The 27,011-nt window shown below is 36.2% G+C and overlaps 2 protein-coding genes across 2 annotated transcripts; both read right to left on the bottom strand.

Moving 5' to 3' along the window:
* Positions 1 to 7,942: 7,942 nt before the first annotated feature.
* Positions 7,943 to 18,521, bottom strand: upk3b (uroplakin 3b). Its single transcript, XM_007245257.4, has 6 exons — positions 18,333 to 18,521; positions 15,757 to 15,924; positions 14,491 to 14,722; positions 13,760 to 13,842; positions 13,551 to 13,680; positions 7,943 to 11,887 (listed from the first exon to the last, which is right to left on the bottom strand). The coding sequence occupies exons 1-6, from the start codon at positions 18,385 to 18,387 to the stop codon at positions 11,662 to 11,664; spliced, it is 894 nt and encodes a 297-aa protein (XP_007245319.2). The 5' UTR covers positions 18,388 to 18,521; the 3' UTR covers positions 7,943 to 11,661.
* Positions 18,522 to 23,096: 4,575 nt separating this feature from the next.
* On the bottom strand, positions 23,097 to 26,770 carry prkrip1 (PRKR interacting protein 1). The gene is made up of 6 exons (XM_007245258.4): positions 26,573 to 26,770; positions 26,366 to 26,444; positions 24,586 to 24,686; positions 24,056 to 24,141; positions 23,617 to 23,681; positions 23,097 to 23,509 (listed from the first exon to the last, which is right to left on the bottom strand). The coding sequence occupies exons 1-6, from the start codon at positions 26,702 to 26,704 to the stop codon at positions 23,412 to 23,414; spliced, it is 561 nt and encodes a 186-aa protein (XP_007245320.2). The 5' UTR covers positions 26,705 to 26,770; the 3' UTR covers positions 23,097 to 23,411.
* Between the last annotated feature and the right edge of the window lie 241 nt (positions 26,771 to 27,011).

Raw genomic sequence — 27,011 nt, 5'->3', positions numbered from 1 at the left:
TTCTCCACCCGTTTTCTTATAAGCCCCGCCCACTCTGCTAGGATTGGCTACAAGCCTCTCGCGTCCTGCTCTCGCATTGGCTAGCAGGTGTTCTGTCAAGTTGTGCTACCCGTCAAAATGTGCTTTTCAAAACCAGTGCGCATGCGCGGAACCACATTTATTTACTGATTTATTTATTTTTTTATTTTTTTATTAATGGGGTAATTCTGTACTTCTTTTGTGCATTACACAACTGGAGCCCCCTGACATTATTTGTACTTGAGTGTTACAAAAGACAGTTGATAATAATAAAGTAATAATAAGTGAGCAATGGAAAAAATTGAAAAAAAAAAATACGGGTTAACTTTAAACTGTATCCTAATACATTGATGTAGGCATTTTGAATATTTTACCTAAAGCATGTTTAAATATGGGGCTTTTTATTCTGGCATTTTTACGTTACGTATATATATATATATATATATATATATATACACATTAGGGTAGCATGGTTTGACAGGGTAGCACAACTCGACAGAACACCGGCTTCTAAGCACACGTCGCTAAGCCAATCCCACAGCAGAAGGCGGGATCTGTGCGGAACGCTGGTGGAGAAAAAATAACAGCACCAGGCAGACTTGTTGTGGGTGGGTGTGGCCGTCGTGCCGATGTCAATATTTGATTGGTCAAAGCGAGTCGTGACGTGCCCTCTAGTCGCGGCATCAGTAAACCAGACATAATAACGCCCAAATTATCCAAACGCTTCATTAGCAGACAGGAAAGACCGGAGACATGAAACACAAGCCTTAAAGCACAGCCTTTAAAAACCGGTCAGCCTGCATATTCTGAACGTCTTAAACATTGTGTTATATAAAAAAAATCTTGTCTTAATTCATCTTGAAGCATGAAGGACAAAAGTGCATGTGTAGAAAAGGTAACTTACAGCTATAGCTGGATTCCTCCACATAGCCAAACCTGCTCCTTCTCTTTTGTTCTCTCAGAAATGAAACCCTTAGCCACAGTTTGTCAGCAATGGGTATGTGTGGAAAACATAATAGAAAGTGTAAGATTGTGTCATTCTGAGGTACATCATTTTGCTTCCTCTGTAAAATTAGTGCTAGACTTGGGGCTTTACGTTGAAATGTCGGAATATCTTAACAACTACCTCATAATAAATTTATAGCATTTATGGCAGATGTCTAAACAACATTTTATACCCACCACACACAAGGAGAAAAGTCTTTGAAAAGACTTTTTTTTGAAAATGACAAATCTTTAAAAGGAAGTCTGACATTTTCTCACGTCTAAATGCAATTATTTTGCATATAAAGACCTGTAGGTTCACTATTTGCAAGACTGCAACTAGATTCCTTTTAAGATTATTTCACTTCATGCTCCAGGCTGACATTTACAAGAAACCGTGAAACAATTAAGCACAAACAGAAGCTGCTTTTGGACACAGCTGCTGTTGTATGTGATGAAATATGTTATTATCAAAGTCCATGTCAATTTCTGCATGAGCCAGGACTAAAATGTGTGATAAAATAAAAAAAAAAGCATGAGAAAAAGACTGACCACCTTACACAAAATGACAAAAACGACAGGAGCAAGAAATTTTATTACTATTAACACAAAAAATGAATTTGTTTCATGGTTAGGACAAGTGAGTTTACATTTGAACTACATGCATGTTAACATCAATCCTTCTTGATTGACCTGTTGCCCAATGTGATCTGAAAATACAGCTCTGGAAAAAAATAGGAAACCACTTCAGTTTCTGAATCAGTTTCTCTGATTTTGCTATTTATAGGTATATGTTTGAGTAAAATCTACAAACTACGCACAACATTTCTCCGAAATTCCATAAAATATTGTCATTTAGAGCATTTATTTGCAGAAAATGAGAAATAACTGAAATAACAAAAAAGATGCAGAGCTTTCAGACCTCAAATAATGCAAAGAAAACAAGTTCATCAAGTTTTAGTAAAATCAATATTTGGTGGAATAACCAATTATAAAAGCACAGTTTTCATGCATCTTGGTATGCTCTCCTCCAGCAGCCTTACACACTGCTTTTTGGCTAACTTTACACCGCTCCTGGTGCAAAAAAAATGTTTTTTAAGTGGTCTCTTTTCCTTTTTAAAAAAATTATCAGTAAAATAAAAGCTTTAAAACCATTCTAATGCTATGTTGAATTGTGATAGAAAGAATGGTGTGTGCTGGTCTGCCCCAGAATGCCAGCTACTGCACTATTTAACTTTAGTGTAAAGAACATAAAGAAGAACTGAGTAATGCTGAGTAACCAAAGTCCTATTTGTGTAATATTTGTGTCTCATCTGTATACTACATGCTTCTTTAACCTTGGCTTGTCAACAAATGCACACGTACAGCTTGCTGTCCATGAAGATCATTCACACAGACACATTTTACCATTGATCAATTTAAAAAATAAAAAAGAGAAGTATTTGTATAAAATTGTATATATAGTGTGTGGTACGATTGCTGATAGTAAGAGTGGCACAAGAGACCTAAAATGTTTTACATACAAAAAAAGCTTTGTTTTAATATAAAAGCCTTATCAGTTCAACCATATGGCAACATAAAAGATAAGACCTCAAGGAAGTGCTGAATTGAGCCTTCCTCGCTCAAAAAAAAAATCATGTGTTGAGGACAAACATGACAATGTGTCACACTTGTTTTTAGACGTCAAAACAAAAAAGAGACAGACTGCAAGCCTGTGAGGGAAACAAGTGTGTACTGGACCCAGGGCCGCCGCTCTGCATACGCAGACAACGCAGCCAGCGTTAGGCCTCAACCATTTTGCAGTTGCAGGGAGCCAAATTGACTGAGAATGAAATGTGTTGAAATTATGACATTATTAAATTTAAAACCCAATGTGAATTATTTATGATACGCTCATCTTTTTTGTCTTTAAACATTGCATGGGGCACCTACTCTACTACTTAAAAGCGGCACGTTATTATTTTTGTGCATAATATAATGCCCCCACCCCTATTGCCTGAAATGGCACGGCTCGGTTTGCTCTGTTGGTTGTTGCCAGATGTGACATTTTCCAGTCAAATAAATAATCAAAAAATGCATGGAGGCGCTAAATCTTGCGCATGTTTAACCATTTTTAAAGTGTATGTGGCCATTCTATACAAAAACTTGTCCAGTGCAATATTTGTGTAAGTTAAAAACTTAAAATAAAATAAACAAATAGGATGAAAAATCGTAACTTATCTGGCAACCTTAGTCCTAACTAAAGTAGCAACGCTACTTGAGTTTGGCAGGAGACAAGTTCACCGCGCGAAGTTGCTACTAAATGGTAATTCAACTATGAAGCGACGGTTTGAGTCTGGAGCTGAGAAGAAGAAAAAGAAGCAGAAAGATGAGGCCCATGCATCCCTTTCTGGTGAGTAACTTCGATGATAAAGGTTTAAATAGTTTTGATTACTTCATGTTCAGTGGTGTTGCCTGAGCTAGTTACGTTGGCTTTGCTGATTTGGTAGCTTTAAACGCTTAACTAGAAACTAATCTGGGTATTGCAAGGCACGTGGCACGTTTGCAAATAGTAGTAGTGTAGTTTGAAGATTTTTAGTGACTTTAATAAAAAATTAATAAACAGAGTAGCCTAACTATTGACTAATGCCGTCAGTGCACTATCCAAATGGTCTGTATGACAGCAGGATCAGACAGCTCTATAGATTTTGACAGGCTGATATAAATACACCACGAATATAAACGATAATTTCATAACCTTTAAGGCTGGCTTGTGTAAATGACGTGTCCACTGCTTAAAATAGACATGCATCGTTTCATTTATTATTTATGCATTATAAATAGTACTCTTGTGCTGTTCTTCACTGTTATTGGCCTTACTTATAACGTTGTAAATATTCACAGTTACATGTGTAATTTTAATAAATAGTAAAATTTTGCGTAAACCTTTTGTGTTTGTGTGTGTGTGTGTTTTTTTTTTTTTTTTTTTTTTTTTTTGGGGGGGCCTCCCTGACCAGTTATGCTTAGGGCCTCCAAAACCTTAGCAGCGGCCCTGACTGGACCTCCATATTGTTGTTGAAATGGAAGTGCTCTGAGGGAGGTTTGACAACAACAGGCCAATCACAAAGGGATTAAACTTGAGGCTTTTGGAGAAGTCTACCTTCATCACGACAAGAATGAGGAGTGACTCATAGCTTGTGGCAGCAGAGGGGTTTTCCTAGGACTGTGGAGTGAAAAAAAGCCACTGAAAGGGTCATTCACAGGGCAGGTCTACCCAGGGCTTTATGAAAGGCCAACTGTCTACGTCAGGAGCACTGCTGGAAATACAGTAGTGTGGGAAGTATTTCCTTTTCCAAGAAGATAAAATTGCAGGGCCTTAAAATAGGGGAATTGAGTTTGTTCTTGTGCAAATTGCATGACGATAGCCACTTAAAAACCTATATTATACTTATTCCTGGAGGTCTTAACCACCGTATTGAAGTAAATGATGTGGGGTCTGACTACCTGAATATACTGAATATAAACCAGGTTATTCCATCAATGGATTTTTTCTTCCCTGATGGCACAGGCAAATTCCAAGATGAAAATGCCAGGATTGATTAGGCTGGAATTGTGAAAGAGTGGTTCAGGGAGCATGAGATCAACATTTTCAAACATGGATTGTCCAGAACTTAACTCAATTGAGAATCTTTGGGATGTGCTGGAGAATTTGTCACTATTTTGTGTTCATGCATATGGAAATTGATTGTTCTAATGAACCAACTCATGTCTCATATCTCTTTAAATTAGGTTGTAAATTATAACTATACTATAAGTATATAAAAGTATAAGTCCCAGGCATGTTTCAACACAAAAACCGAAACAGAAAAGTGTGCAATGGATCATATTAGATATCAGGATTATATCTTATTAGTTATATTTGATTGACACATTTCCTTGTCCTAATTGGTAGAATGCTAGTGGTCCCCATCAGTCCATTTGTCTCCTGTTTAGAAAGCTAGAAACAGCTTTCAAAACCATTTATTTTGCGTTTGACTATATATATATATATATATATATATATATATATATATATTGTCAGTAGACAGAATGTAATGAGAATTTTAACAAGGATTGCAAAAAGTGCTTGGACTTAAAAGTCAGACCCCATCTCTAAACCTTTTATCTTTTATATGTGGCCTTTCATTTAAACTCCAATAGCCAGGTTAAATGCTGAAATAATGAGTGAGTCACTCAACTGCTAATACAGTCATTAGTGACAGACCTAGGAGAAGTAAACATGGCCATACTTAAGGACTTGCGCTCCTTCGTGGTTTCTTTCTAAATGAAAGGGGTTCCTTTCATGAGACTGATAAATCCCTAGGCAACTGTGGTGGTCTGTGTGGGCTTGGGTGAGTCACTCGGTCAGGAATACAGTCGAGAGCCTCTACCTGTAGAGTGGTCTCCAGGGGAGTTGATATGGCAGCCTATGTGGGCTTTTCCGTGACTCACTGGTCTATCAGATGAGGTCAGTGATGGAAAAACTCGTCCCTTTAATCAAGAAGGACCCAAGAATTCCAAGAAATGCCGGATTTTTAAGCTTGATTTCGGGGAATCATTTCATGATTTTTCATAGAACCCACTGTTCATCAGTCTGTTTACTTCAACATTTCTAACCCCTTCTTGCAGACTTTATGGGAAATCGAGTGTCGGGGGCAGCAGCCTGTAAAGCTAATATCACAGCGCACATCTGTAAACCAAGTGGAGATGTTTCCTCAGCAATGAGGAATGTAATTTAATGAAAAGCTCTGTCAAATCATAATAAGAGGGTAATAATACTGAATGTATTTGTATCAGAATTTGTTCCTCAGTTGCTGCTTTACAGTTTACCATTTTCTTATAATTGTGTGTGTTTAAATGGTTAAATATAGCATGCTGTATGTTTGGCTCTATTCATTGTTTGAGTGACAGAAGAATATTTCAAAAGTACTCATGTTTTCTCACAGTTCAGTTTATCTTCTTTTTATACACTACACAACGGTAAATCTCTGACATTTATTATTTTGTAATTGAATTTTGGCAAAAATTACAATCGATATTTCATGTAGGAGATTTCACATGTGTATTCCACACGTTAGTGCAATGTTCTTTAGCATTAATGGGACATGCCAAAGTCATGGGACATGATACTGGCTTCTGTGACCTTTGGTATGACAGTTTATATTTAAATGTACTGTATATCGTCGCTGTCCAATGAAAAACACTTATCTCCAAAACAGCAACTTTACAGGAGAGAGAAAAAACCTTTCAATGGAAGTCAATGTAAAAACAAGTTTATTTCAGGTCATTTTGAAGCGTTTCTATTGGTCTGTTCATCAAGAAATTTTGACACAGTGTAAGAGACAGTTTGTTTTTTCAAATTATGTAGTAAACTAAAAATCGACAAATATGGAGATAAGTGTTTTTCATTGGACAGCGACGATATATAGAATAGTGTAAGCAAACATTTGGATCAACTGTTTATTTCATTTGGCTCTGGTCAAAATTTATGTAAGCCCCCTGAAGACCCATAGACCTTATTTTAAGAATCATTTGAGAAACTGGTACAACTGGTCTTGTACCATTTAATAAACTGGTACAAGATTTTTTCATTCTTTCAGCCTTTATTGAGTAGAACTAGTGAACCAGACAAAGAACCAATCAGGCATTCAAATAGTTGTCATGGTTGTGTAAGGAAACACCAGCTTTATTAAAGAACCTTTGAAGAACCCTTTTGTAAGGGTAGAACACTGACTACTGCTAATTAGGCATTCACCTAGAAACAAGACATGCTGCCTGTTTAGTTATCAGTTCACTGAAAAAGACGAGTGTATTATTTGCAGGTCCTTCTTTGGGATTAAGTCAGTTACCTTTTAGATTTAGGTTTAAACACGAAATAATAAAAAAGACTGGATATTTGTTAACATTGACAGGTCGCTATAAGTATTATGCTATAAAAGTGTTCAGCCACAGAATTGTATTTTTTCTTACATGAATTGATCACAGCACCGGATCTTCACACATTGTGTAAACATTGTACAATGAATGATCCAACAGATATGCTCCAAAATGATGATTAAAAACAATAATTAAAGTACTAGTTTAGAATGTCATCCCCTTTTCTTTGAAAGATGCACAGTAGTACACAGTGCTTGTATCGCACAGATCCAGATTCTTGGGGTTTTGGTCACTGTCTGTAAGAAGCTTGGTGTTTGGGTTTCTCTGTGTTACTTTATGTTTCCTCCAGATAATCTAGTTTGCTGCCACTTCCCCAAAAATACAGGGGATATGTGAACTGGCTATGCTAACTTGACACAAAGGTGTGAGTGAATGATTGTGTGTGGTAGCCTGTAACGGACTGGCACCCTGTTCCGGGTAGACTTGCAGTAAGATGATGGATGGATGGATGGATGGATGGATGGATGGATGGATGGATGGATGGATGGATGGATGGATGGATGGATGGATAGATGGATGGATGGACATTTTTCTACATTATTTCTCTACATTATCTACACACAGAAAATGACATTTACAATGTGTTATAATTTTATGATGATCTAGTAGAAATGCTCCAAATTGGCCTGTTCTCAAATTGGCAAATAGTTTTTAGTGTGGGTGGGCAGTTTTTTTTCTTTCTCTCCTGGACGGGAATGCGTTCAGGAGCATCATGGATCCCAACAAAACTCATTTCACCTCTGACTACTCTAAAGTATATCCATGTCTCAAAAAACAATGAAAGTCTTGCCTGCTGTACAGTTTGCAATAGTGAGTTTAGCATTGCCCACAAAGGTTTAAATGATTGCAAAAGGCATGTTGAGGTGAGTTAATAGAGTCTATCTATCTATCTATCTATCTATCTATCTATCTATCTATCTATCTATCTATCTATCTATCTATCTATCTATCTATCTATCTATCTAAATATATATATATATATTTTGCAACTTCTGTACACTGTTACCATTTTAAAGACCATTTTATAGCCTGCATCATATTGCTGCTATATAGTTTTTTTTTTACAGTGTTTGAACCCGATAACTGCTCTGTACACTGTGTAAATGATTCTGCATTAATATACCAATAGAAATGCTCATATAGGAAAGCATCATATTTTACAATATCTTCCATTCAAATTTAGAAAAAAAAAATGTCACTATATTCTGCAGGGCCAGAGATCAGCACAGTATTGTAATTACTTTAATCACACATCTGATTTGACTCCTCTTTTAATGGTCAGGTTAAGCAAGTGTGACAGAGCAGAGAAAATGTTCTGACTGTGCTGGACTCTGTTCCCGGGCCTGATTTATTACAATTGCACGACTATTTGAGGGACATTTTTGTGCCCTTTTGCTTCTAATCACTTGTGACACCCTGTAAATCATCCTAAACCCCAGCACTCCAGCTCTCTACCAGATAGAAAGTTAATTGAGCTTTGTGTCAAGCAGCTCCACCTAGTGAACATCACGGTTCATTACACATTAATTGCAGTTCCGTCACATCTGCTTGGACTTTGGTGAACAAGTCTTTTTTTTTTTTTTTTTTAAAGATCATTTTTAGATTTGATTTAATCTACAGAGATAAAATAGACAGTATATTCCCTTTAGTACTTGTACTATTTTCAGTTTTACTTTTGCAGTTACCAACAATACTGGACTATATGCATATCTAAATTATTACAAATGATTTGGTACATGGTTACAATACAGAACTTAAGCTGCAGAAATAATTATTTTTTTTGTGCAATGTGAAATACATTTAGTTTAATGTATCTCTACTGTTCTTTGGCAATTTTCTGCTTCTCTAAATCAGAATGAATATGCCCACAATATCATTAAAAATAAAGTAAAAAATGTGCTTATAAAAAAGAGTGAGATTACCAACTGGACCAGTCTGGACCATTGGTTGTAAATGAAAGCACTAGTTTAATCAAAATGCTACTGTAGCTAAGAAGTAAGAGTGAGCAAATGTATTACATTATTTTATAGTTCAAAAGTTTGGAAAAACTGTTCAAAACATGCTGCTTGTATTTACTGTTCGTACTCTTTAAGTAGACCAAATACAAATATGCATATTTTTGCCTGTTTCATTTGTTCCTTACTGTGATGAAAAATTACTATATAATATATTCTTAAATAACTATTAAATTATTATAAGTTGTTTTGGTTTTATACAGAGCCACTGCCTTAACTATAGAACCCCTTTTAAAAAGTACCTGATATGATATTATTTGAAATTTGAAAACGATTTTTTTATTTAGGATTACAACTTAAACAGCTCCTTCACAGTAAATTTGCCAGTGTTAAATCAACACTGTTAAGTTTAAATTTTACATTCTCAGTGTTAATTCAACACTAATTAATCAAACACTGGTGAATTTACTGTGTTGTCCTTAGAACTATGTCTACGTAATGTCTCCAAGATCACCATAGTGTTGTTCATCCTAAAGAAGTCAACTTCTACATTATAGACAGCTCATGCATCAGCAAATACAGTCAAGTTTCTGACCTTTGTTTCCTCTTAGAGACTCTTGAATGCAGTGTCTGTACAGAATTCAAGCAGACTGTCTTCATACTGGCACAAGCTGCCCTCTCAGCGGTTATTAAGAGGCACCATACTGCAAGGCCAAACTGTCATCTGTTGAACACTAAATCTTCTCATGGGTTCTCCTAGTATTGCTATGCTGATGACACATTACTCATCCTTTCCATCCCCCTTCTAAAACCCATCATGGGTTCTATTTAATTCTTATCATGTCGTGTCATCTTAAGTTGACATCTCATCATGATTAACAGACCTGATCCACCTAAGTTAAACCCCTGCGAGAATGAGCTGTTTTACATGCCAGAAACCACATTTTCTTACTGTCTTTAACTCTGTGTGCATTTAAGCTGATAAATCATAGAACCTTGGGTCTGTGTAGGTTGTTAGAATTTCCGAATCAATTCTACACAACATCCCCTGATCTTTAATGAGATCATGCATGTTTTAGTTCAATCCATCATTTGTATCTATAGTTGTTGAGCACCATGCATCTTTTTATCTGGATTATTTTAAAAAGATGATTATTTAAATTTAAGGTAAACTCTAGCCAACAAAACACATGTTTATGTGATTCTGGACAAATGTGGTCGCTTATTGCCAAAAATTTATATATACATGTTATATATATTTTTTGCTAAATAACAGGCCTTTTAAACTATTGATTTAATATAATAGAAAGTTTAAAAAATGATTCCAAACTTTTGAACAGTATTATAATGAGCCATGTGTATCACAACATTTAGTTTGTCTGTGGTTGCAAACAAGTGAGAATGGACAAACTTGTACGTACAGTATTTTGTATGTAACTACTATACACTGATCAGCCATAACACTAAAAACAAAGTCAGGAGAAGATTACTGTGTGACACCGATTAAGAGCCAGGATATTAGGTAGCAAGCATATGAAGGATTGCCCACAAGAGTCCCTCCTACTTGCACCTGCTCCTAAAGGCTTACTGTATGTTACCTCCCGGCCGCTGCACTACTCCAATGAACGTCATCTCGCTTTACCAAACATTCACATAAAGCAATCCAGACTGTTTTCATACTGGAGTGCTAGTTTAGTTTTAGCCATAAGTTTAGTAACTTAGCTGCTGGTTAAGTAGTTAACTTTAGGGCATTGTATGCCTTCAGAAATGGGGCAGGTGGTGCAGCAATTCATTATTACTGTTTAATTCTTAATTCCTCTGTGAAGGGGAGTTAAAATTAGCTTTTATTACACTTTATTTTATTTTATTATTTTTCAGTTCTCATTAAATGCTGCAGTCTCTGCAGTCTGTTGCACCATTTAAGATGGAAAGTTAGCTAGCTAGCTACTTAGACAACTACTAGCGATTTTTCTATGCTTGTTATGAAGATAATGGCCATAAAACATTGAAACTACACATTACACTATGGTAACAAAGTGGTTATCTTAAATTTTAACAAGGAACAAACACAAATGTGTTTGGGTTATTTGGTTGTTTGTGTTGCCATCTTGTTTTGAGTGTGCCTCTGAAAAATCTCTGTTTGTAGCCCTAACACTTCACCCTACCCCTCTTAACAAGAACTGGGGCAGTTTGAAGTGGGATTGGATCTAAGTATCTTAGTGACTTTAACAAAACTGATAATTTCAGAGCTCCAAAACATTAGGCAGGTCTTATGACAATGATCCCAACAACAGCTCATGGGCACTCGAGGCTTAATAAAACAATCCATGATAATCGCACCTTGCAACTTCATATTTTCAAGACAGTCAGAGTGTTTTCCATCCTAAAGAAGCCATCTTTTCCATCCTAGCCAGCTCAGCTACAGAGACTACAGTATCTCTCCTTTTGTTTCTCTGTGCCTCAAGGAGCTGTTTTGGTGGCTCAAGTAGGACTCACCCTATAATAATAGGCAGGTGGTTTTAATGCTATGGCTGATTGGTGTTTGTGACTGGTTTAAGTAGTCATAATACACATGGCACACAGAAAAGGTTATTGTAGCATCTTACCTTTAATATTGCTCACCCTACATCATACATAAAAGCTATTAATAACGGTCATACCATGCTTTCCTACCCTACTAGCCTCCACTCATTTTTAGCCACATTAGCATTTGTGATCTCACGTTTCCGTTTCTTTGAGTTCTTTGCGTTCATATCTTCTGCAGTTTGATGGTATCCTGTGTGACAGGATTCACAGCACTGGTGGCTTTAGTCTTGGGCAAGGTGTCTTGCGTGGTGTACTTCCTTTCTTTCTCATACGCGGGGTTGTCGTACGGGGCGGGGTCTTTCAGGTGGTGTGTGTCGTAGCGGGGTATGCGGAAAGATCCCATCACTGAACCAACCACTGAACCAGATCCTTTGCTTTTACCTCCACAGCTGAAGAGGAAAACATTTCAGTCAGATTAAAAAATTGCAAGAACTATGAATGACATTTTGTGAAATTGATTTTGTATAATTGTCTTTCTTTTTTGTGGCAACATCCACGTAACAATTATTACTAGTGTTTTATTTGTACTGCAAGGGGTTTTGGTTGTTTTGGAGTCTTGGAGAGACAGATGTGTTTACACTGTTATAATTAACTCGTAGCTCAAATTAATCTCAGATTTTGGGTGTGTTAATACTTTAGCCTAGGGGTGTGCCATATCATATCGCACACGGTAATATCGCCAACATTTTTTTATATCGTGAAAGATATTATACAAATCTGATACATTTCTTGTATTTTTTAATATCTCAGTTAGGGGTGTGCCATATCATATTATATGCAATAAGAAAATTTAATATTCATTTAAGTGCAGTAGTGTATTCTTGAAATATTCTTTTTTTAATTCAGTATTTCCTCATATCGTCAAGAGTATCGTTATCGCGATATTACCATGAAATATTGTGATATTATTTTAGGGCCATATCGCCCACCCCTACTTTAGCCTTGACCTTATCCAGATATATTCCTGATATGAAAGATGCATAAAGTGATGCATCTTTAGTGCAAATAGTTCAGAAATACTACCACCACCAGGCTTCACTGGACCTTATGTCATAGTTCTGTAGTCAAATTCATGCGTACTGTATATCAGAACTTCAGAAGTTCTAAAGTGGATTCTCCATGGTAGAAATGAAAGGGGTTGTTGCTGCTGATTGACAATCTGGGTACATGCATAAAACTTTTTTTGTTTACCATTGTGTAACTCTGTTTCTAAAATATGTTCCAGATTACCTTCTGAAGTGGTGTGAGTGTTCAGATTTGTATCTGTTTTAAATGGGCCATGGGTGCGTTTACACTTGCATTTTTGTGGCTTTGCCTTATTCATACATACAACTGATATTAATGATGCATGAAATGATCAGGTATAAACAGGGGCCCAATCCCATTTCACCCATTGGCCCTACCACCTACCCTCTACCCCTCTGTTTTGCGCGTGCACGCCAAGGGGTAGGGGTGTCCCGATTCTTAGGTGTAGGGGGAAGGAATAGGGCTTGTTAGCCCTTCATACAGAGATTTTTCAGAGGCGCACTTCAAACCAAGGGATATGAGAATCACTTATTGTAGTTTTAGTTCTAGCTATCTTTCCCGTTCCACCTAAATGGTGGAACAGACAGCAGAGACTGTAGCATTTAAGGAAGAACAGGAAAAATAAAAAAATAAAAATAAAATTAAAGCGAATCAAAGCTAATTTTGGCTCCCCTTCACAGAGGAATATGACAATATTGAATAAATGACAATATTGACAGTATTGAATACTGACAATAATGATTCATTTCTGCACCATCTTCCCCCTTTCTGAAGTTAACCAGTTAACCAGCAGCTAGCTAAATGATCTTTAGCGCTCCTGATGATGTATTAAAGGGTTGTCCCAGTTCTTAGGGGGAGGATTTCACCCCTTCCCCTTGTACATTTGTTTCACTCGAAGGGGTGGGGTAGGGGTAAGTGGTAGGGCCAAGGGGTGAAATGGGATTGAGCCAGGGTCTAAGTAATTATGAGCCAGTTCTTTGAAAGGGGCAATACTTTGTTCAACTAGACAGGACTAGGTATACCTACCAGCACAGTGCTAGAACCACGATAAGGAAAAGCAAAAGCACAGCCGCAGCAACACTCAAAAGTGTGGTGATGATGACCATAGCACCAGATCTTCCCGCAAAACCATCACCGAGAGTGCCAGGGTCTTTTACTGAAAGAAGAAACATGAGTTAATTAAAATACTAAAGCAACAGAATTAAAAACGTATTCTGGAACTGAAGATTTCTTACAGGTGTAGAGTGCGATGCTGTCAGACCACTTTGTCTCTGCAAGCACTGTCTTGTTAACTGAGTCAACAAGAAGATACTTGAAGCTGAAAAGCCACAAAAACAAATAGCAGGTAATCACAGAATAATTTACATAATAGAGTCAATAGAGACATTCAACAAAAATGAAGCTCTGGAAAAAATTAAGAGACCTCTTCAGTTTCTAAATCAGTTTCTCTGATTATGCTATTTATAGGTACATGTTTGAGTAAAATGAACATTGTTGTTTTATTCTAGAAACTACAGATGATATTTCTCCCAAATTCCCCCAAATATATATTGTCATTTAAAGCATTTATTTGCAAAAATCGTCAATTAACGAAAAAGATTCAGAGTTTTCAGACCTCAAATAATGCAACAACAAAAAAACAAGTTCATATTCATACAGTTTTAAATTAATATTTGGTGGAATAACAGTTTTCATGCATCTTGGCATGTTCTCCTCCAGTCTTACACACTGCTTTTGGATAACTTTATGGCACTCCTGGTGCAAAAAATTCAGGCAGTTCAGCTTGGTTTGATGGCTTGTGATCAATCATCTTCCTCTTGATTATATTCTGGAGCTTTTCAATTTGGTAAAATAAAAAAAAGTCATCATTTTTAATTTACCTCTTATATTTTCCAGAGCTGTATATGCCTAATTTACATAATAAAAAAGAAAACTTGCTACATGCTAACAACATGCTCCATAATACCTTGGAGATGACCCCTGAGGTAAAAATCCATTGCAGTTAGTGGTGGAGCAAGCACCATCTGCTCCGACTCTGAAGTAGCCACCAGGAGAGGGGGACACACAGGGGAAATCACTCTGAAGACCAACTTTGGTCAGAAAATAATTTGCAGGGCTGCTGCCAGTGAAAGCTGTAGGGTACGGGGAAAGACTGAGAATAGCTGAGCTGGCTTTGTTTGCATCAAATGTACTGAGCCCTACAAAGGAGACAGAAATGTAAATGTATAAGTTATTAAATTAATATTTAAATATTTTAACACTAACCTAAAATGGGCAAGAATTTATGGAGGCTATTAGAGTTAAGTTAACAAAATCCTGTTTGTATCAAGGCTCATTTATACTCAAAAAACGAATATGCCTGTTTCAAACAATTTAACTGTCACTGCCCACATGCTTCTATGCATCCTTTTTTTGCCATGGATGTTAAGCAATACATCCACTAGAGGGCATTTCAAAGGAAAACTATTCTGAAAACGACAAACATGCTGATGGTAGAGACATTGATAATGTACTTACTACAAAAACATAGAACGTTTTTGTTACAAAGCAGAAATATATTCACCTTTTTAGCTTCTGATGCCACTAGCTGCACATTCCCTAGTCCTATTTTTACACCCTGTGTTGCCAGGTATCGACTACAAAAGCAAGCAAACACAGCATATGGTAGCCTCGGCACTCTTCTAAAAATCTCCATGATCAGAGACAGAGTAAGCCTTGAGTAAATATTGGTAATGTGTTTGATAGACAAAGACAGCTTAGAACCCAAAAGGACTACAAGACAAACGCCAAGCTGGCAAATTTTCTCCTGAACAGGTAAGCACTAAGCTTCAGCTAAGGTAAGCTAGGTTAGCAGTTACACCTCTTAGCTAGCTAGCTAACCTTAGCTAAGAACTACATCACAATCACAATTAGGGATAGGCATTTTTAAAGCCTTTTGAGCCTTTGAGTGCTCGGATTCATTGTTCATACTGGTTCATGCGCAGCTGAGTTATTGCAGCAGCAAGTATTTGAGATAGGTAAAGTAATCTAGACAAATGCTGGCTAACATCATCATGCTACAACATGCTAACAGTTACAATGTAGCAGCAGACAGAGCTCAATAGTATATAATTGTATCTTCAACGATACAACGAAGTATAAATGAGCCTTTACACTGACTAGTTCTCCATAGCAATGGTATGTTTCGATAAGTTTTTTGGTCAGATTTAAGTCAAGAGAAAGAAAACGTCACCTGTGTCAACTGCAGGCACCAGCCATATCTCACATGTGTTAGAGGTACAAGGCAAATTTGTGAGGTTATCAAAGCAACATCTTGGCTGCTGAAGGATCACAGTGTTGATGGTGATTTTTGCTGCCAGACTCTCATTAATAGCTGGCTTGCAGTCAACCGTAGTTATGCCTGTTGAATAAAACAGACATGATTAAGCAGATGGTCGAGTCCTTCTTATTATGACCCTATTAGCACTACTGTTTGCACAGTTATCTCTTAGAATAACACATTATGTTGTAGTTTGCATTCTAAACTTGGAATGAATGAAAACCCCTTGTTGTGTTTATGGTGCATACTGTCTTCGTTACACAAAATTCATGCTTAATATGAAAGAATATGGAATAGTTTTGTCAGGTTGACCTCAAGAATGTATGCCACTCACTCGTGATTAGTGGAACAGTGGGTAGTGATGAGGTTTGGTAGTTAAGACATAAGACTTGGCCAAAAAAGACTGAAGTTTAGACTGAGGGAGGCTGAAATACACTGGCTGAGAGCTTTAAAGCACTCAGTATGGGCAGATAGGAGGGCAGATACTGGTAGTTTTCTGACCAATCAAGTACAGTCAGAAGACTCACTGTTTAGATGCTGTTCTTTTTAAACTTAGATTTATTTTGCTTTATTCTTTATTATCCATTGCATTTCAAAAAACTGTTTTGTCTGGAAGATTGTTTGACTAAGCTGTTTTTAGAATGGGACTATTTTTTTGGCTCATATTATATCACACCACATACAACATAAGTCAGGATTTCATTTGACTAAATCTTTCAGAATATGTTACTCTAGTTCAAATTCCAAAAGAAATGCACCTTAATAATTTTAAATTGAAAAAAATTACATGGGCTTTTATTGAAACGTTTGGAAAAGTTTTTTTCTTTTTCCTGTAAAGTTTATGTTTTGGAGATAAAAGGTGTTGGTCTGACAGTGGCGTTACGCAATAACCATCGTGAATCAGCCGACAGCTGTTTGTAGCCACCCATTCACAATGATATTTAGAAGGAGTGTTTCAGTCTGGAATGTTTTATGCATGATGTAAAATTTAGCATAACCAATGAGGACAGAGGTTATTTACATGCAGTATACAACCTATAAAACCTAGCAGAGTAAAAATAGAGGCTTGATTAATTCTAGGGGGTAATGAAAGGTCAGAATATACTAAAGTTTATCATGTTTATTAGGTTTATAATGTTTATTATGAATGAAAAAATGTCAAAAAGAAAATAGAATATGGACAATTTAAATACTGTGGTTGTTACATTGCACCTGTTTCATTTGCACCTGCTACCTGAGGTATCTGCTCATTGCGCAATGAGAACAGGGCCGCTATGTGGAGATGAAGTATCAGAAAACAAGCCCTGTCTTGTCTGCAAGTTTCTGTCTGCGTTACATTATAACGGCTTCTCTCCGGGCGGGCGTGAGCAGAGAATGGGGTTTGGCACTCCTGCCTTACAGTTAGGCACAACCCTGTCTTACTCAACTCACCATTTTCAACTGAAAAACTGAATTTAAATAGCAGGTGTCCTTGTCGTGATGAAAATTACTGCTTTAATAGGATGTCGGGGGACTTTTTGATGAAGAGAAGACTAAATTAGCTGGCACTTTGCCAGACTGAAACCTTTTCTCTGCAGTACTCGAACAGGTGTATGAATAAATGGGACAGGGCGAGCTACAGGGCCTGCTTATGATAAGTGATGAGTGAAAATACCTACTAGTTACGTAAATGTTGCCTTGCTGATAAGAGTCAGCTGTCAGAAAATCACTGTTACTTGTGTTAAATAAGCACATCAAGTCCTAAAGTTTGCGTATTACATGTAAAGTACATATGACATAAGATATAATGTACTTTAATGAGTGGATACAAGTAATAGGATTGACGCTTACAACGAAATTTCCAAGAAAGGGTTTTTTGGACAGAGAAACCACTTTCAATAAATATATATTTGAAAACACTCTAAGAGAAAGGGCCTTTTACATAACACATAGTGAAACCCTTTTGGGTGCTATAAAGAAATATATATTTCCTTTAAACTAAGCTTAGAACCATTTATCCACTGAAATCATTATTTAATTAGTGATAGTTCAATAAAAAAAAAAGCAATAAACACTTAAACTTTACAACAAACTCTTCAAGAAACATGTTTCATGGGCGTGGCATCATTCTCTCAACAATGTTTTTGGTATCGCTATTTTTATGATCGACAGATCTGCAGTCTACAAACTGTGCAATAAAGTGTTATTTTGCTTAGTTTCATTTTGAAACCTACTGTAATTAATAACATGTAAATGTAACATTTTTATATTATTTATTTATTTATGTATTTATTTTAATATAAGAAGACATTTTTTATGCTATGGAAAATGTTGAGTTACTTTACAAAATGTTCAAACAGTTATGCATTATTGTCTTTTTAATGCATTCTTTTGTAAACCTGACAACACAAGGAAACATAAGCCCATATACAGAATGTCAACATTACCAATTTGATTTATTTCTATGATTGGCACTCAATTAATCAAATAATTAAAGAAAAGGTACTCACTTTTTGCAGGAATAGGCAGCATACATATAAAGCACAGCACAAGGTAGACTTCCATTTTGGAGTCAAGCAAGGAGGGCACAATGTGTTCCTTTCTAATAAATCGCTGTGTGGATGAAACCTGGCAGGTTTTGCCACTTAAAAGCGTCTCTGACAAACATCATCCCACCCCTTATAGAGGAGAATACAGCAGGTGAAGGGAGTGGAGTTCAGCCCTTTCGTGTATTTGTGTATGTGTTCCACTCCTACTGGAAACCGGGAGGTGCTCCAAACAAATCTAATGACAAATCAAATTCCAGTTTAACTGTATTGTTGTGCTGTAAGAATAGTTTCTACCTTCAGTCATTTTAAACCAGTTAACAGAGAATAGAGCAAAGTCTCCACACAGAAGACCAACTCTCTGCATCATCAAAACAGAACGTGGGAAAGAAATTTGACACCACAGTGGAAAACAGCCTAACTAAGCCCACACCGTCAACAACTTTCCAGGTATTAGTGACTGCTGTCCCATATTCTGTTGTAGGTTGGTAGCAGGGGGGTAAATTTGGTCTAAAGAGTGGGATGGGCAACACTGGTAAAGTATAGTACCTATTTAATCAAGGTAAATTGATTACCACATCCATATAACATCATAAGTAAGGCCATATTCATGCATGAACATTGGGAGATACCACATTTACCATTATTATACTTGACTAATGAAGTGTAACCATAATAATTTATACAACAGTCACATTGTGACTATGGAATGCAAGAGATGAAATACAAACATAATACAGCAATTTTAGTATCAGAAATAATCTAATAATACAATTATTTAATTTATTTTTACAATATTTTTGACTGTTGCAAAAAAGCTTAGTTTAATATTAATCTAACCTAAAATAGTAATATAATACCTTAATAATGAAGACTGGGGTGATATTTAAGAAGGGCAGAAATAAAGAAAAAAACATTTTGGGTATACATTCCATTCAGTACGTATGTATATACAAGTAGGGTAGGGCACATAAATGCACATGAAATTTGGCTTATATTCGATGTTTAAGTGACCTTAGTATGACCAGACAAAGGGTTCTTTGCATTAAAGGACAACTTTATAGATGGTTCTTTATAGCACCAAAATACATTTTATTTGAGCTTATTTAGAACTGTAAATGACTGTTCAAAACACTTTTTACAAAAGTTAGATATAACATCTCTGTAGATTGAGCTTTAAAATCATAATTCACAATAATTTACAGTTCAGGACAGCATCCAGCTGTAACAGCACACCACAAACTGACAACAATGCTAGTTCAATACCAGTGGCTAAGAAAATCTTCTGTTAGAATTCCACATATCTACCATCAGATTAGGCTTTCTGGATCAGTTGTACTGTTCTTTTAATTGGGCTCAGCAAAAACCAGCTTAACCAGGACCTGCTATGACATGAAATGGGTGTTTCTGATGATTCAGATCTGCATAAAAAGCTTCTCACCAGCTAAAGAGAAGACAATGGTATGAGGTGGACAACTGTAGCAGGTTGGTCAAATCTTTTTAATAGACTCTCAGAAAACCATGCTGAAGGTGCCTGGTATTTGAGGTTGGTTTATTTAGTACCAAGTCAGTTCAAATCAAGTAATTATAATCTGGTGTGCCTTATTTATTAATCTTTTTTATATTTTCCCAGTCAGGTTGTAATGAGCAGTAAAGTCACTCTGCTGAAATACAGTATTATACAGGAGTTTCAGTTTATTTCTCCAGCAGTATTAACATTAGCTGCTAACCACGCTAAGCGCTGGCTCTTTCAGGTGAGTATTGTCGGCCTGTAGCCTGCTGCTAACCCTGGCTAGCACTGCTGGAGCAGCATTAGCATTAGCTGCTAACCGCGCTAAGTGCTAGCTATTTTGCCCTTTAGAGTTGTTTTATTGTCAATACTGAGAATATACTGAGGACAAACTGAGAATTTAAGTTTGCTTTTCTTCCCAAAGTTACAGGAAATAAAAACAACATAAAGCAGTTGACTAAAGTACAACTAAATAAAATTATAAATAATATGAATAGAATAAAATAGACATTAAACATGGTCACAGATACAGACATACCCTACTTTTCACACTATAAGGCGCACTTAAAATCCTTTAATTTTCCCTAAAATTGTCATTGTGCCTTTTAATTCTGTGATAATTTTGTATGAATTTTATCAGTCAGGTTGTAAGAAGCAGTAAAGACACTCTACTGAAGTGCAGCGTTATACGCGAGTTTCAGTTTAGTTCTGGAGACTGTTATATTAGCATTCCCCGCTAACTGCAGCACTAGCTCTTTCGATGTTCGGAGGTGAGTATTATCGAACTGTAGTGTTTGTATTAAGCATTACCATGTTAAAACAAGCTACAAGCTAGCTGATATCACCCTGGCTTACCGGAAAACTCAGGGTTCCTCTGTGTACCACTGTTGGTTTTTTTTATTACAGTTTTGTTTACTTAGCTTACCTTTACTTTACTTAGGTAGCTACAGCAAAAGTTTCTTAAAGTGTTTCTTAAATTGTGCCTTAAATTTGGTGCGATATATTTATGAAAATAGATCAGAATATAGACATTTATGGATAGTGTAGCTTATAATCTGGTGCGCCTTCTAGTGTGAAACAAAAGGTACAGAAGACAATATAATATAATGTGCAATATAAGAGTGTACCAGTTAGGTGTGGTGGGGGATTAAAGAGGGACTTACACTACCAGTATAAACAGTAGTGCCAATATAGAGGTTCAAAAGCTTATGACTGGTAAAAATGATAGTGTAAGTATAAGCAGTGCAGGTATGGGGTGAGTACATGTGCGGAGGCAGAAACACATGATCAAAAACACAAAATTAAAGCATTAAAGGTTCTATATATGTTTTATACCACTAGATGTCACACATAGAGAACCACCATCCCAGATATCTGCATGGTTGCTTTTATTAGAACTAGCATGTACAATTCTGTGTGGGTGGTTACTGTCTCTAGGTAACAGTGTAAGTTCAGTTTTAGCAACATTAACCTAACTACTAATTAAACTTGAGAAGCAGACACATGATATGTCTAAATGTTTGTAAATGCATTGTGAAGGCACCCCTTGTAATGAATGCTACTTTAGGTTGTACCAATAGATGCGTAAATGTACACAATTATACAAAGTTGTCCAATCCCTGTAGAGAAGTACTGCCTCTCTGGAGCAAACAAAATAATATTCATTGTCAACATGCCTGACGCATAATGTTATATGTGTGGGTCTGTATTTTACTGGAATGATGGTGCTGTATCCAATACTTTTCGAATGAGTTGGGATGTTGGAGATGAGGTGGGGTAGGTCATACAACATTATGCTGACTTTACTAATGGTTTTTGTTCACATATATAATAAAGAATAAAATCTTCACAGCAATGCTTTAAAACCTGGTAGAAAGCTTTCCTAGGTAGTGGCGAGTTAATCCAACAAAAGCAGAAGAAACTCTTTTTAATACCATTCTTTACAGCAGGTCACCACTCAGTGTTAATTAAAATACATCTAAAACTATTATAATTCCATATTTAATTTTTTTTCAAGGCCCACCCAGGGATTATAATAAAAAAACACATTTTTGTGGCTAGTCCTTACTAAGCTTCTAGACAAAGCCACTATAGACGCTCCTTTATGTCCTCTGGCTATTCATTTAAGGAATTAAATATTGTTCAAATTATATTAAGCCAGCTTTTTACCTTCACACCCACAAGACGTAAGAATTTCTTGACACGACTGGAGAATAGTTTCACATTCTGCTACAGGGAACAAAGCTCATTATATCCCTGAAAGATAAATGGACACCACTCTCATTCTTTTCATGACAAGGCAATTAAAACAGTGCATATTCTTTATTTCTTACCCAGACTGGATTTAGAAAGGTCTTTATGAATATAGAAAAATAACAGTCAAAGTAAAAAGTTTCTGCATTTTAGATTAATACTAAAGTAATCCAAACTATGAAAAAAAGTTATATATTTTTATTTGAGTAATGATTTAATCAATATTATGGAAAGAACTACTTAACAAAAATAAAAAAAATGAAGGTCAGTCAATTCAAAAAGACCATCAAAACGTTATGTTGAAACTGGCTCTCATCAGGAAAGGAAGAGCAAGAGATTCCTCTGTTGAAAAGGATAAGTTCATCAGAGTTATCAGCCTCAGAAACTGCAATTAGCACCCCAAGTAAGAACAATCTAAATGCTTCACATAGAATTATGGTTTGATTAAAATTTTGAAGTTACTACATGATTCCTAATGTGTTCCTACATAGTCTGGATGACGTCAGTATAAATTTACAATGTAGGACAAAAATGAATACATTAAATGAGAAGGTGTGTCTAAGCTTTTGACTGGTACTGTATATTGTTAATTTCATCAGTGGAAATACTGTCATACTGTTTTTTAACAATACATCGTAATTAGCTGATTAAAGGTATTGAATCAAAATTTCAAACAAAGATAATTTGTACATTTTATAAACAAGAAATAAACTTCCTTAAAATATTAAATATCATGAAGTGTTACCTAAGGGGATGGCTTGGAGGCTCCCACACTATAATGTGAGGTGCTATTTTGTGAGTGATGTTGACTTCTCATGACAAGGAGAAATACTGCAAAGAAGCCATTACCACCCACAGTGGAGAGTGCAGTGGATGGTAATGATCATAACCAATGGCATCTCGCTAGAATTTCAGTGTAAACAGCCAAGTGATTCTCAAAATAATAGAAAAAAAAAACCACAGCCTTCAGTTTTTAGTAGTTGTTTATTAAAATATGTACAGTAAAAAAAAATCAATTTAGTCAAATATTTCGGTAAATTGATCTTGTATTGCTGGAAACAAACAGGCTGTACCAATCAATACCATATACGACATTTACCTTGAGTCAATATATAGGTGTTTCACAATTGTAGCCAGATCAGGAAAATGTTAGGTTGTATCATCCACACCCACAACAGGTTTAAAAGTCTTTCTGTGGATTAGAATGCCTCAGCACTTGAGCCCAACATGATGCCAAATGCTTTCAGAATCGACAGGCTATGACCATTCGTCCTTGAGAATCACCTCTTTCCCATAATAAAGCTGGGTAACTCTGCATCATCCTCCGCTTCCTGCTCCTCAGTCGACTCGTTAGAACTTGCTGAAGAATCTTCCTTATCTGGGGAAACAGACACAGTTATTACTTCCTAACTGCACAGTGCAGAAAAGAAAAAATGGGTATGTGACACCAGGCAATATAAATAATAAAAAACAAGAATGTCATACCTGATCCCTTTTGGCTTTCCAATTTAGCTTTCTTTGCCATCTGTTTCTTCAGTTTAAGCTTTTCTCTTTAAAAAAAAGAAAAACCCAAACAACAAGGAAGTGCATCAGTCAACACAGTTTCTTAAAGTCACAGGCACCCTTAGGCAAATTTGTTTACTAAAAATGTGCCATTTTCACACAATACATTTCAGCCAATTAAAATGTATAGTTATTCTATCCTTTATATTAATATAAAAAAAGAAACAATACAATCGACAAGATCTACACAAAAGTTTGAGTACATTAAAAGAGGCTTTGATATTTGCTGGTTTTGCCATGCACTACAACTGTGCACTCTTTTTAAGCTTAATCAGATAGTACTATAATTTTGACAATGGTGACCCAACCTTATGTTTTATAACATTTCATTATTTGTCTTTATAAATTGCTAAGCATTTACCTCTTCTTCCTTCTTTTGGCTGTCCTCTCCTCTGCAGCTGTCTGGTTATCCTGCACCTTCTGAATATAATCTTCATCAAGCTTTTGCTGAAGAAGACAAGAAACATGACAGTAAGCTTAAAACTTTGACATCATATATCTTAATCATTTTAAATGCCACATTTAAAGTTACACTGCATTACAAATACTGTCTGTTAATTACAAAACATGTCTGCTGTAGATTATGGTGTCTGTAAGTGTTCTTATGTTTTGTGTATATACTGAAGCAAAATAACATTTACAAAAATGTAATCACTCATTTTACCATTTTGCCAATTTTTGATTTGTTACATTATTAACTTTTAATGAAACCTCTAACTGTGCAAACCCTCTCTCTAGCATAGGCCATAAATGTATCCTCAGTCAATTAAGGCCTGTCTATTTAAGACACATTATTCAGGCATAATTCGAGTGTAATAGAAGTTTACCTATGCTCTTCATCTTAAATACATAAAGCAATCTGATTATTATAAGCTATTTTCCCCCAATTACCTTATCTGACATCCGGTCAAGGAAGTCTTGTCTCTGATACTCGCGCCGTCTCAAGTGTCTGTACACATGGAACTCTCCGCTGCCTGCACCAGCACTTGAGCCTGCCACAAAAATTATTTGATTAAACGAAAGGGGGAAAAGGTTCATGGTCATGCAACAATCTTGTATCTCAAAAATAGCAGAAATACAGGAGAAAGAAAAACTTAAATTTCAATGGAAGGAAATGGAAAAAGATTTTCCTTTATGGAAAAGTAAAAAAAAAAAAGCAAAACATTCATGTGTCCAAAATGCCTTGACGCCTTATTTATTTTTGCATGGTGCTATAAAGCACATGGTGCTATAAGTAATGGTTGCTAAGGACTACCTGACATTGAACGAGACAAAAGTATGCTGCCTGGCAACATCAGTAGCAGCAGCTATCTACCTACCTCGCTTGTTTTACTATACATTTTCTCTAGCTCTTATTTGGCTTTTGTGTTTCTTATTTAAGCCTATGTGTATAGGTACTGACCTGTAAAGGACTCAATTTGTATCCATTCATTTAAATCATACTTTTATATGGGTTCTTTTAATTAAAAAATATACTTTTCTCTTGACCTTTCAGTACATTTTAATTACAGCTTATCACTGGAACAAAATAATTTAAAATACCTAAAAGCATTGAGTTTTAAATCAATAATCAAATTAATCACATTCACAATTATGGCCTATCAGACCAAACAGTAGGACTAAACAGCTGCAATAGTATTAGCACTAGTATTTAGTTAAAGCAATTTTTATGCCAACTGTACACATTTTATTAATGTATTTGCATTGTTATTGTTTTTATTGGGAAACAAGTAAAATTTTACAAGTAAAATAAAAAGAGATTATTTTGGCCATTCAGTACTAATTTAAACTTTGGAAACACCTCTTCTGATTCAATGTGTGTCCTTTTCATATAGGAACACATGTGGGATTATTCTGTAAACCACAATTGATAAACAAACCAGGATATGTTTTAGACTTTAGTAGCCACATTTAGCTTTGAGGACAGATCTCCTGTAATACATTTCTCAGCATACTGAAAGAGTTCCTGGAGGTGCTGAACAATAATAGCTGTTTTCCTTCACGCTGTGAAGCTCCAGCTCATCCCAAATCACCATCTCTGTTGATTAGGTTTAGGTCAGGGGATTGTGGAGGACAAACACTTTTTATTACTGTTTACTACATAATTCCATGTGTGTCTTTTAATTGTTTTCATGTGTTTAATATTACTCTACAAAGTAGAAGATACATAAAATGAAGAAAAACAGTGAATGAGAAGGTCCAAACTTTTGTCTGGCAATGCACATGTTAAGGCTGCTTGTTTGCGTTAGTAAATTAGTAATATATATAAAAACATGTATTTCGTTAACATGCATAAGCTGCATTGTTTTAGAGATATTAAATTAATAACAAAACACAAACACTCCTCAAACACAGGCCTACTTAAAGCCCCTCTCACACACACACACACACACACACACACACACAAACAAACACACACACACACACACACAACATTCAGCCACAAATTAAATGTCTACAGAGTCCTCTTACTCTTGAGAACCAAATTTGGGATCACCCAAGCTTAGGGGTACTTAACTATAGTAAGGCGGGAAATTTTAAAACATTGTTTTAATCTATTATCTAGTTAATAGTTAGTTAGTTTAGCAAAACTAGCTACCATAAGTTACCTTACCACAACAAGAAGAGGCACACACCGATAATAACCCCTGTGAGTATCAAAACTACTCACCCATAACATCTCTCACAAACTCTGGAGGAGCTCTTGGGTTCCACTCTTTGGGTCGTTCGGGTATGGGAGCGAGTTTGTCCTGTGAAACAACACTTTATTTATTTACACAGCGAGGAGTAGGAGGAGGATAACTAACGTTAGCTAACTGCTAGCTAACACTGAAGCTAACGTGCTGCAGCGGTAAACACTGAGCGGGTAAACACTCACCGGGTTGCGCATTAATCTCTCCAGTTTCAGCCGCTGCTCCTCTGCAGGAGTTTTAGCGATAATCAGAGGCTGCGGCTCCTTTCCGCCAGCTTTACCCGGTTTAACGTTAGCATCTTTCTGAGGAACCGCCATGTTTCCCTCTCACTCACACACCTCCTTCTTCTCCTTCTTCTTTCAGCGAACAGAGGATTCAGTGTAGGTGCTGCCCTCTACCATGAGAACACAACAGCACGCTTCACTATGATCACTCACTGGACACTTTATAAGAAACACATAACGTTTACCTTGTACGTATATCAACTCACTGGCCACTTTTATATTAGAAACATCTAATTTGTATATATACCTATTGGCCACTTTATTAGAAACACCTATCTTGTATAGCTACTCACTGGACACTTTATTAGAAACACCTACCTTGTATAGCTACTCACTGGCC

This window comes from Astyanax mexicanus, chromosome 1 (genome assembly GCF_023375975.1).
Source record: "Astyanax mexicanus isolate ESR-SI-001 chromosome 1, AstMex3_surface, whole genome shotgun sequence".
Taxonomy (NCBI): Eukaryota; Metazoa; Chordata; class Actinopteri; order Characiformes; family Acestrorhamphidae; genus Astyanax; species Astyanax mexicanus.
The sequence above is the reverse complement of the archived record's forward strand: the minus strand, read 5'-3'. Positions and strand labels throughout refer to the sequence as shown.

Coding starts and splice junctions, on each gene's coding strand:
- upk3b (XM_007245257.4), bottom strand. CDS start 18,387: ATGGAAGTCTACCTTGTGCTGTGCTTTATATGTATGCTGCCTATTCCT. Junction 15,925..18,332: donor GCTGCCTATTCCTGCAAAAA/GTGAGTACCTTT, acceptor TTTATTCAACAG/GCATAACTACGGTTGACTGC. Junction 13,681..13,759: donor CAGCATCGCACTCTACACCT/GTAAGAAATCTT, acceptor TTCTTCTTTCAG/TAAAAGACCCTGGCACTCTC.
- prkrip1 (XM_007245258.4), bottom strand. CDS start 26,704: ATGGCGGTTCCTCAGAAAGATGCTAACGTTAAACCGGGTAAAGCTGGC. Junction 24,687..26,365: donor GTTTGTGAGAGATGTTATGG/GTGAGTAGTTTT, acceptor TTTTTGTGGCAG/GCTCAAGTGCTGGTGCAGGC. Junction 24,142..24,585: donor TTGACCGGATGTCAGATAAG/GTAATTGGGGGA, acceptor TGTCTTCTTCAG/CAAAAGCTTGATGAAGATTA.